The following is a 12,439-nucleotide window of genomic DNA, read 5'->3' on the forward strand; positions in this document are numbered from 1 at the left end:
ACCCACTGCCGGGAACAGAGCTCTATGCCGGGCCCCGCCTCGCACGCTACGTCGGGAGCAGGGTAGGGCGGGGCGCCGAGCGCAGACGAACGGCGTGCATCGAGCGGGGGCGGGGCCAGGGGCGGAGCGGAGCGCGCATGCGCGGTCGCCTTTGTGTGGGTCGAGCGGCAGCGGCGGCGGCGGCGGCGGCGGCGGCAGCGGCAGCGGCAGCGGCGGCGGCGGCGGCGGCAGCGACAGTGACCGTGGCGGTCCCACTGGCAGGCGGGCTAGCTGGAAGTCCGGGTGGCGTCCGGCGTGGGAGCCGGGGGACCACCATGGTAAAGAAGCGGAAAGGCCGCGTTGTGATCGACTCGGACACGGACAGCGGTAGCGATGAGAACCTGGATCAGGTGAGGGCAGGCCGCGGAGGCGCGGGTTGGCGGAGCGGGAGGGCTGAGTCCGGGCCACGGAGCCGGGAGCCGGTCGGGCCCCGGGCCTCCTGTCCCCAGCGCCCGGCCGGCCCCGTGTCCTGAACGCCGCTGCCGTCTCCTTCCTGTCCTCCCCGCGGCTCCCGGGGCCCTCGGAGTCTGACTGGGGCCTGGAGACGGAGCCCCGAGGACTTGGCGCCTTGGACGGGGAGGCGGGGCAGGGACCAGGCTGGCGGGCCTCGGCCTCGGGGGACCGGAGGGGTCCGTGATCTGTTGGAGCCAGATTGGGGCGGCGGGCTGCAGGCCAGGCGATCCGGGCCAGGAGAGATAGGAAGTATCGTCCGCCAACCCTGGAGGCTAGGAGGTTTTGGAGGAGGTGCAAGGGGTGAGCATGGGGCTTTGGGGTTTGAGGTGGCCAAGAAGGTGCGGGCTCTGGGAGATGAAGTTTTTAAGACAAGGGGTGTGGACAGAGGAGAGACGTTTATAAATGTCCCAGAGAACCGCTCCTGTGCTTGGCGAGGAAGACTTAGCTGCGTGCAGGAATCTATTTGCTTGAGAAGGGACCCTGATGAGATGTCAGATTGAAGAAAACTCTTAGAAGGAGGAAAGAGGGCAGAAGTGGAGAAATGAAGGGCGGCATCGAGAGACAGTTGCTGAGGCCTCCTGGCCGTTTTCATGCAGCATCCCAGAATTCTTTCTTACTTGAAGATTGTGCAGGAACTATTGAAAGTAACTTTTGGTCTTAGTGTCTTGGGGTTGCTTGAACTATTTATACACTCTAGACGATATTGTAGGGAGGAATCTCCTTTGTAGCAGTGATGTAGTGATACCAGGAGATACAAAGAGGGTTTCCCCACATGTTTTGTGAACATATGATATAAAGAATATGCAAGAAGTAGTAGCTTTATAAGTTGAGTAGGACGTAGTACTGAACTTGGAATCTGATCATTCGTGTTCTAGGCTGGGCTATTCTGTTTTCTAGCTATGTATCTTTGGTCATTAACTGCAAAGTCTAGATGAAACTTTAGCCTTGTATATCTAATTGGGCTATTGTAAGGATCAGGTATTTGTAAGAATATTGGTATAAGCACTTGCAAAAGCTTTTGTACAAATGGTTTTGTGCAGGCCCTTTGTATTAGGCCAGAGGTATCAGGACTAAAATATTAGGGCATGAAATGGGAGGGCTTTAAGAAGAGGGTCTTGAGATACGTTGTAGAAAAGAGGGCTGTTTTGAAAATGGTGGAATGGGAGTGAGGAAGTTATGGGGACTATGGAGAACTATCAGCTGTTTTGGGATAGGAATTGAAAGGTAAGTTGAAAATGTTCTCACTGAAAGACTCCTGACATTTACAAAAATATAAAAAATATATATTCTTGACTGTAAAAGTTTGGTTGATAATTTTAGATTAACACTTAAGAGAGTTAGAACCCTTCTTAATTTTTTTACTATTATCCAACCTAGAAATGTAGATATATCCAATAACATCAGCTACCATTTGCATAGTGCCTAAAGTGAACTAGTCACCTTAATTAGGTGTTTTTACATTGTCAGGTTTTCAAATTATGGTGAAGTTGATATCATTTTCTGTTTTACATATGAGGAAAATGGAGATTGAATAAGTAATTTACCAAGATCTATACAACTTTTAAGTGGTAGAGTTGGAATTTAAACCCAAATCTGCATAACAACAAGACATATATTCTTTTCACTGTACCGACTTACTCTATTAATCTTTTAAGTTTTCATATTGCCAAATGAGAATGTTTCATAGTCATTTTCCATATTGCTACAATTCGTGTTTCTAAAGTACATTGAATAGTTTAGGAAGGGGCTTCCTTGGGAAGGCACTCTCAAGACATCTGTTCAGATGATGAATGAACTAAGCAACTTGTTCTGTCCTTAGTGATTTTCCACAGAATCTGACAAATGGAATGAGTTGAGAGCTTCCTTTTGTGGTAGACATATCTTCACACAACTTTTCTGGAGTAGGAACTGGAGAGGATTGCAATTTTAAACCCAACTATCTGTAAAAAGAAATTAGCATGAGATGTGTAAGTAATACCTAATACATTTTAACAGCAATTTCAGCTTCCTTCTCTTCAACCATTCATTGGCATTCTTTTATCAGATGGGAACCAGATCAGAATTTCTTTTCCCTGCACATCCTAACAGAGGCACCAGTGCCTTTAGTCTCACTGTTCAGCACTGTGCCAGGCTGTCAGAGGAATCAGAGAAAGATCTCTGCCCTCTAGAAGTTTTCAACAGAGACTGGACAGAAGAAGTTCAAAGTCAACTTGCTGTGGGGTTCTTTAAGAATCCTCAGAACAAAACTAATTCATTCTGGGCCTCCCCTAACCAAGATGCCTTGGGCTGCTCCATCTAGTTCTAGGTCTTCACTGGGGTTATAACATCATATTTGCTGTCTCATATATTGTCCTTGTGGAAAAGAACAAACCATGACAAATCTCTGAGTGTCTAGTGTGATAGTGAAGCACAGTTAGGAGGTCCTTTGTCCTTGAGTTTTCCAGATGGGACTCTATAAGCCCTTATGTCAGAAATATTATCTCCAGCTTAGTCCTTACCGAAGGTGAGGCAGGTGGGCCTTCTGTGTTGTTTTTTGTGGTGGTGGGAGAAGGACAACCTGTGTCAGAAGCCGCCTGGCTTGCTTATTTAAAATATACTTTACAGGGGCTCCCATTCCAGACCTACTAAATCAGACAGACCCTCAAGGGATAGAGCCCTGGACTCTGTATTTTTACCAGGTACAGTCCAGGTACATATTTATGTTAATGATTTAGATCACTGTCTGTATGTAAGTTAATCTCTTTAGTAAGACCCTCTTAAGTAGTTTGGGAGAGAAATAATTTCTGTCTTGGTCAGAGTGTATAGAGGTATAACTGAAGGAACTTAATAGAGATGTTAGGCTATTTGAATTGTTGGGAAGCTTTTTATTGCCGCCTGTTTCTTTTTTGCCATTCTTCTTGATGATAAGAGGTATGTAGTAACTGAGTCAGAGTTGTTTAAATTTGTATTAAATTTCAGTGCTTTTTCAAACTCAAAACTTAGGAAATTTGAAGGATTCCTTTTTAACATGTGACTTGATAGTGACCTTACTTTTTATGTTGGCCACACCCTTTCTTCAACATTTAAAAACTGCAAATCATGAGGATATTTACCTTTGGTGCCTCTTGGAGAAAAAAAAACACAACAGAATTTGAGGCAAATCTAGGCTTTTTACCCCATCATGTGCCTCCATGGAGAGAATTGTGTCACTTCTGTGTGTGTGTCACTTTTTATGGAATAATATTTATGCAGTGGGTCCTAGAAATGGAAGTGTCCAAGGTAATAAAGAAATCAGAATTCTCTATTCAGATCAATACAACATTTATAAAAAGCTTTACTTTGCTTTTCTCAAGAAAAATAAAATTGAGCTTACATGCATACTGGCATGCTTTATTTCACAATTTCCTTTCATATTTAAAATAGTGATTAAGTTGTCATGTCCTGTTTCTCTCTGCTCATCCTATTTAAAGTAATAATAATTAAGTTTGTCTTTGAGAGGTCTCCTAAAGTATTTTCTAGAAATTATTTTTAGACATTGTATGTAAAAAAATGTCAGTGTTATAAAGTGTTCTTCCATAAACCTTCTCCATTAAAGTTGAGAAGTTTAAAAGCTGTGCTTCTCATTAATAGTCCTTTTTTACACAAGAGCACAGTTTAATTTATTATTATTATTATTTTAAAGAGAGGGAGAGAAACATCAATGTGTGAGAGATACATGGATCGGTTGCCCTTTCACACGCCCCCAACTGGGGACCTGGCCCAGAACCCAGGCATGTGCCCTGACTGGAAATCGAACCAGTGACCTTTCAGTTCACAGGCCAGCAACCTTGGCGCATCTGGATGACATTCTAACCAAAAGTCTAGGATGAACTTGTGAGAAGTATCAGTGTTGACTTGTGAAGTTTTTAATTTGTGTCATAATGTTGTATGTAACTCTTTTTAAGATTTTATTTTTATTTATTTTTAGAGAGAAGGGAAGGGACCGAGAAAGAAAGGGAGAGAAACATTGATAAACCTGGCCTCTGCAACCCGGGCATGTATCCTGAATGGGAATCAGAATTGAACCAGTGACCTTTCAGTTCGCAGACCAGTGCTCAATCCACTGAACCACACTAGCCAGAGCGTAACTCATTTCTTAATTCCACTAGAATTTTTTTTTTTTTTTTTTTTTTAGAAATAGTACTGGGAAGGCTGAGTTCCATGGCAGCTTTAATAGAAAGGCTCTTAGGAAATATTCAAAACCCATCTTTTGACACTGGTTCTGTTGGTATACTTATTGCCCCTTCCCTAGACTGTAAGTTCCCCAAGGGCAGAGATTGTTTGTTTTTCAACAAATGTTTTGGGCAGTGCTAGGTACTAGGGCTGTTGGCGAACAAAATGGAAGCAGGTTCTATCTTCAAGGAGTTTACATGAGAGAGGTAAAAGAAGGGGAGTCAGAGGGTGAGAGAGAGGGCAGGGGCAGCATTGCTCAGAGAGCCATTTCTCTATAGACTATGTATGAAGGAAGAACCAGGATACTGTGAGAGTAAGACCAGGAATCCTATATTCTCCTGGTAGGAGTGATACTTAAACTGAGACTTAGAATGTGCATTAGGAAAAAGGAGGTTAGGAGACTGACGAGTACAGGAAGTGTTGAGTGTTGATGTCTGAGGGACCAGTATGTACAAAAAGATTACGGCAGGAAGGCTCTAGCACCTTAATGAAACTGAAAGAAGCACAGTTATTGAAATTGGAGAGAGAGAGGTACAAATAAATCAGAAGTAGTCCATCTGGACCCTTTGAGGATGGAAAACCCAGTTTAGTGGATCACAACAAGCATTAGAAATAGAAAGGAAGTTGAATCATATAGAAAACATCAAGCGTGTCAGACCTAATAATAATATTACTTTGTGAAACTTGTGTTTCATGTTTATACATATACATGTATGTATATCTGTTCATGAGGTATAATTTTATCTTACAGTGTGCTGGGGTTAAAAAGTTTAAAGCCACTGGCATTGGTGGCAATGTTAAGGACTTTGGACTTTATTCTGAAGGATTTTTAAACTGGAAGAGGTGTTAAGATTTGCCTTTTAAAAAGTTTGCCCAGGCTGCTATGTAGACAGTAATCAGGAGAGAGGGCACCAGTTGGGTGGCAGACAGAAAAGTCCAGGTGCAAGAAGCTTCACTAGAATGGAAACTTTAGGAGGACAAGGCTATTTGTTCATTGTCGTATCCCTGCACATAGAACAATACCTGGCATACAGCTGACACCCTGTCAATGTTTGTTAAATGAATGCCTGATTTAGATTGGTATGATAGTTACAGAGACAACAGAAAGTAGATTTGATTGGACATAATATTCAGGATATAAAACTGTGAGGACTTGACTGATTGGATGTTGAGGTGAGGACAAGGAGGCTCTGGTACGAGACAGGGAACTCTGGAGGAAGATTAGGTTTAAAGGTTAAGATCATGAGTTCAGTCTTAACATTTGTAGAGTTAACTGAGATATCCAGGTGGAGATATCATGTAGATAGTTGAAAATAATGCCTGCCTGACACAAAGTAGACACTTAATAAATCTTTGTTGAATAAGCACATGCTACTTGGCAAATGCTACTTACCAAGTTTTCTAACCTGGTTACCATAGGATCACCTATAGAGATAAGGACATTGTAAATTTGGGGGTTCTTACTCTAGCCCCTCTGCTGTACCTTTCTTTAAGGGATAGAAATGTGCATTACGGTAGTTAAAAAGTATATTAGGAGAGGGAACTAAGTAAAAACAAGTAATAGTAGTAGAATTTTAAAAAAATTTTATGGCCCTGACCAGTGTGGTTCAGTGAGCAGGGCATTGTTCTGCAAACTAAAAGGTTACTGGTTCAATTCCTGGTCAGGGCACATGCCTGGGTTGCAGGCCAGGTCCCCAGTTGGGGGCGTGTGAGAGGCAACTGATAGATGTGTTTCTCTCACATCGGTGTTTCTCTCCCTCTCTTCCTCTTTCTCTAAAAAATAAGTAAATAAAATATTTTTTTAAAAATATCTTTTATGTACCTTTTATTTTGAATGGGTTGAAAACTGATTTTATTTTCTAAATTCTGTAAAATTGTGGGCATTAATATAACTCAGTATTTTATCTATAATTATAAATACTTTGCTGGAAATTTGAAGGGAAAGTTCCCACATTTAGTGCCAATGCAAAGGATTGTTATACTGCCACTTTGGAATTATTACTTAAAAAGGACTTGTTTATATGTTCATTGTTTTGATTTTTTTTTAAATTATAAAATAGTACATTCCTATTGAAAAAGTTTCAACAAAACAAAAATGCCCCTCTGTCACAAAAACATGCTTACAGGATGGTTCTGTTCCTTACTCTTGAAATTAACCAATGTCCACTCTTGGAATCATGTTCCTTTACCGACAATTTTGATATAAAAGAATAAGTATTACCCTGGCTGGTGTGCCTCAGTGGATTGATTGCTTATCTGCAAACCAAAGAGTCGCCAGTTCAGGTTTAATTCCCATTCAGGGCACATGCCTGGGTTGTGGGCTGGATCCCCAATTGGGGGCGTGTGAGAGGCAACCACACAGTGACGTTTCTCTCCCTTTCTTTCTCCTTCCCTTTCCCTCTCTCTAAAAATAAATAAAATATTTTTAAAAATACTATTAAGTATTAACATCTCAAATTTAAACCTCTGTGAATTACTACTGTTTCCTCAGCGTTTCTTAAGTCTTCTTGTGGTTACTTACCTTGTCCAAGTCACCATCTACTTTGATAACACTGATGTGGATTCCTTCTGACTTCTCTCTGCACTTCCACCCTGGCCCCTCTAGTCTCCTCTGTCAGTCAGAGTGCTCCCCTGTCCCCGTTATTGATTCTAGAGAGAGGGGAAGGGAGGGAGAAGGATAGAAACATCAATGGGAGAGAGAAACGACTGGTCACCTTTTGCACGCATCCCGACTTGGGACCAAACCTGCAACCCAGGCATGTGCCCCAACCAGGAATTGAGCCCCGCAACCTTTTGGTCTGCAGGATGACATCCAACCAACTTAGCACTCTGGTCAGGGTCAGAGTGCTCTTTTAAAAGGGGATGGTTTAGTCCCCTGCTTAAAATCATTTGATGAGAGATCCAAGATGGCAGAGGAGTAATTGGAAGCTACACTAACCTCCTCCCAGGACCAGTCTGGATTTACAACTTAATTGTGGAGAAATCATCTGGGATAACCAACTGAACAATAGCTGGAGAGAAGTCTTATAACCACAGAGAGACAGAGAAGGCCACTTCACAATGTGACTGAATACAACAAGGATGCCAGCCTGTTAAACCAAGCATGCCGTTGTCTGGGGACAGCCAACTGAACTGGAGTCTGCACGATCCTTCCCCATGCGGGAAGGCCACCCTCCCCTCCACACCCCCACTCTTATTAGGGATTTCTGGACCTAAGGGTAGGTAGGACGACAACCATGTCCAGCTTGAAGCAGCTAGAGAAGCGCAAGATCTTCGCCCATTGTCCTTTATAAGATTATAAAGGGTCTTAAGTCTGAGAGGGAGAGATTGTTATTTTTTATTGTTAAAAAAATTAATTTTTTTTTTTAAAGAATAATATAGGAAAGGGTGAAGCCAGAGAACTTGTATGTACGACCCATGGGCATGGACTGGGGGTGGTGGTGGGATTGCTGGGGGAGGGGTGGTGCTGGGCAGAGGGGAGCAAAGGGGAGAAAATTGGAACTGTTGTAACAATATAATCAATAAAATTACTTAAGATAAAATAAATAAATAATCATTTGATGACTCCCCACTGCCTTCAGATAAAAGCCAGGTTCCTGGTCCTGTTTGATAAACCACAGAATGATCTGGTTTCTTCTTACCTCTAATCTACCTCATTCCATTCTCCCCCTTGCCTGCTCAGCTCCATTTACATTGACTCTCCTTCCATTATTTGACTAAACCCAAGCTATTGTTAGCCTTAGGTATTCTCTTTGGAGACTTCTGTCCAAAAACTGCACTCCTCTTCCCTCTCCCAAAGTTTCTAGCTGCAGCCTAAATGTCACTGCCTCAGAGAAGCCTCCCCTGATTACCCTGTCAGAGATAGGTTTTCCATTCACTTGATTCACTTCCTTCTTAGCACTGTTGCTAGATATAATTGTTTTTTTACTTGTTTATTGTATGTCCCCACTACTTGATTTTAAATTCCATGCATCAAGGACTGTTTATCTTTTCTTCATGACTCAATCCAGGACTTGGTAGATAGTAGGTACTGGTGGTAGGGTGACCAACTGTCCCGGTTTGCCTGGAACTGAGAGTTTCTCAGAATGCATGACTTTCAGTGTTAAAACCAAGACAGTCCTGAGTACACTAGGGTGTTTGGTCTTCCTAGCTGGTAGTAATTGCTTACATTAGTTATAGCTGTGGAAAGAATAAGTCAAAAAGAGCTCAGAAGGGGTGGGCTGGGTGCGGGGGAGCAATGGGGCGAAAATGGGACAACTGTAATTGAAAAACAATTTTTAAAAAAAGGGCTCAGCATGCTAATTGGCTATAAAAACCTCAGCTTTGTCCATATGGACTTTTATTCTGTGTTTCTGGGGTTTAGAATATGTATCACATTTACATGTGATCATAGGAGATTTAATTAAAGCGATGAGATTTAATTTTCTTTAAGAGGGAGCTAAGTTGCTATGTTATAAATTGATTCTGACATGACATCACAGAAAGCACACTATTTATGAATGTTGGGTGGGGGAATTAAATCTTAAGGTGTGAGTCTTCACATATTGATGGGTTAGGATTTGAATCTTAACCAGGATAATACTGTTTTAATAAACAGTACCTTAATGCGGTTAGACTTGCTTAATTATAGGGTCTCAGTTTTTGGCAGCCTAGTTTAATGTTAAATATGTCTTTTAAGCAATGTTAATTAAACTGTTCTAGAAGCCAGATATGAGATCCTGCATAGCCATACCGATAGTATGTTAGGCATTGGCATTACTTTTAAGCAGATCTTTAGTTTACCTTAAATTTGATATACCAGGCTGGCACTCCACACTACCATTCTCCTCAAGAAATGCTGAGATAAATAAGAATGGTTTTCATTGGGTGAGATGAAATACAGGAATGATGGTGAGAGAGAGCCACTGGACACACAGAAGCATCATCTCAACCATTGTGGCACAGTGAAGCAGGCAGGAAGGAGAGACCTGTATATGGACCCCCACCCCCTGTGCGTGAATCAGTTTTAGATTGGCTTTTTTGAGCACAGGCATTGGATAAATCAGCCCCAACAGTTAGAAAATCTGATGGTCTGTTCATGTTTACATTGTTGGAAAGAACTTTCCATTGCACATTGGTCTGTTCAGCTGTACTTATGAGCCCTCAATAGAATATAAAGGATTTAACTGTAAAGAGTAGCTTTGCCCTGAGTTCTCCCAGTAACTTCTTACACAATTCACAACGTTCACAATGTTAAGGTCTTTGCCGTCTCCATATTATTGTTAATATGGTATTTAATGTTGTGTAAGAGGAGGGACTGTACCTATCAGATGCAGTTTTTTGTTAATTAAGAGCCATTTGTTAGTTTTTTAGTATAGAGTGGAACCTCTTTAACAGAAAGGCAGTACTAACAACACTTTAGATACAGTAACTTTTAATACATGTCTTCTGCATGTAATAATTAATGTTTCAGAGAAGAATTTGATTGATAGCATATCCAAATTCCTGTTATAATGAGTTGGTATCAGCTCATTATACAGAATTCTGGTGTATTCATGAACCTCAAAGATCAGGATAGGAGATTACTTACCATGAATTTTTGTAAAGCTTATAAATCTACATTAGAGCAATATGGGAAAAAATAATTAAAACCATACACAAATTACTGTATAACCCAACAATCCCACTCATAGGTATTTACCAAAGTGAAATAAAAACTTAAATGTTTATACAAAAACCTGTATATGAACATATAATTGCCCTAAAATGAAAACAACCCAAATGTTTTTCAACTGGTAAATGGATAAACAAAGTATCCATTTAATAGAATACTACTTAAGAATAAAAAGGAGTAAACTACTGATACATGTTACAACATGAATGAATCTCAAATGCATTACATTAAGAAGCCAGACTAAAAAAGCTACATATTGTATTATTTCATTTATATGATATTCTGTGATACGCATATCTATAGGGACAGACAGTAGACCTGTGGTTGCCAGGGGATGGGGGGAAGGATATGAAGAGCACCGACTTTCTGGAAAGGCTGAAAATAATAATACTCACTTTTTCATAACAAAACAGTGACTCCTATTGACCAAATGCAAATTACAGCAATATTGGGGGCAGTGATGGTACTATCATATATCTTAGTTGTGGGGGTGGTTTAACTATTTGTTAAACTCATAGAACTGTACATAAGAAAGGATAAAATGTACTGTATATCAGTTACACCTCAAGTTTTTAAGATAACATAAACACAAATATTGCTGTAATTTGCATTTGGTTAATAGGAGTTAGCTGTTTTGGTATGAAAAGGTAGAGTGTTGTCTTCAGCCTTTTCAGGAAGTTGGTGTGCTCACTCCCTCTAATGAAATGAGAAGAGGAGCATTTCATGACTGCTTATGAAAGAGAGCATGCCAGCTGTTAATCTGAGAAGGTCATTTTCTCATTCTGGCCAAGGAGGATATACTCCTAAAATAGAAACTGGAAGAAGGAAATGATACTTTTTAGCAATCTATTATTTTAAAATCTGTCTTTTCCACTTGACCTATAGTTTAGCACCATCATCATCAAGGAATGATACTATTCGTATTTATTAGTTGTGTTTTTCTCTTTTTGACAGAAGGGAAAAATGTTTTAGACTAGTAAAGGTGCCTGAATTAGGAGCTAGGAATCTATCTGGTTTTAACCCTGACTTTATCATGTACTAGCTGTGTTACCATGGGTAAGTTACTTAATCTCTCCTGATCTTTAGTTTCTTTATCTTTAAATGGGAATGGTTACGTTTAAATAAACAAACAAACAAATAAGTAGTTGGCAAGAAAAAAAATTAGAGCACCCAGATAACTGGCTGCATATCCTTGCTTTGCTCTGGGAAGTAATGCTTGGGGTCTTCATCAGGCCACTTTTCAGTAGTCATATCCCTCTGTCCTCTACGTTTATGAGGATACAACATACACAGTTAGTTCAATTCTCATCAGACTTTGTGAGGAACACAACACAATTGAGACATTAAGGAAACATAGAGGTCCATTTTATCCAGTTTCTAAGTGACAGAGCCCACCCTAGTTCCTAAAAGAGAAGAAAGAAAAAGAAAAAATTGGGGATTACAGTAGCCCCTCTCTATATCGTGGTTCACCTATCGCAACCTCACTGTATCGCGGGTTTTTTAAAAATATTATATTTAATTATTTATTGCGGATTTTTTGCTATATTGCGGGATTTTGCAGTACTGTATATGTATGTTGTTAAAGTTACGTAGTTTTAAGAGTGTAGAATATGTTTAAGAACATTAGTAGTGTTTATAAAAGTGTGGGAAAGGTTAATAAGGGACTGGGAACGGTTTATAAGTGTGTGGGAAGGGTTTATAAAGCCTTAAAATATATATAAATACTAAAATAAATGTAAGGTTCCTACTTCATGGATTTTCACCTATCATGGGGTGGTCTAGAACATAATACCTATGACAAGTGAGGGAATACTGTATGATGATAGTTACCTTAAGGTTATTGTGAAGACTAAATGTTAGATGCTTAGAAAAGTATCTGGCATCTAGTAAGTACAGTATATTGTGGACTGGTAGTGATATTAACAGAGAGCAAGAACCAGAGCAAGTATCCTTTTGTTGCATTTTTAAGTGACTGGGCTGATTGGAGAGGAGTAGCAAGACAGGGGAACCTGTGAGAGAGCAAATCCTGGTAGTAGCCATGACTTAATGGTGTATTGCTCCCTCATTAGTCTCTGTTAAATCACCAGGACAAAGCAGAGATGC

At 40.6% G+C, this 12,439-nt stretch overlaps 1 protein-coding gene across 1 annotated transcript in view; it reads left to right on the forward strand.

Moving 5' to 3' along the window:
• The first annotated feature begins 137 nt into the window (after positions 1 to 137).
• Positions 138 to 12,439, forward strand: part of RTF1 (RTF1 homolog, Paf1/RNA polymerase II complex component) — a 64,183-nt gene continuing 51,881 nt past the window's right edge. Inside the window, exon 1 of the mRNA XM_090270444.1 lies at positions 138 to 389. Within this exon, the coding sequence (XP_090126570.1) occupies positions 138 to 389 (252 nt within the window). The remainder of the gene's footprint in view (positions 390 to 12,439) is intronic.

Source organism: Furipterus horrens, unplaced genomic scaffold, assembly GCF_987537825.1.
Source record: "Furipterus horrens unplaced genomic scaffold, mFurHor1.1.pri manual_scaffold_3, whole genome shotgun sequence".
Taxonomy (NCBI): Eukaryota; Metazoa; Chordata; class Mammalia; order Chiroptera; family Furipteridae; genus Furipterus; species Furipterus horrens.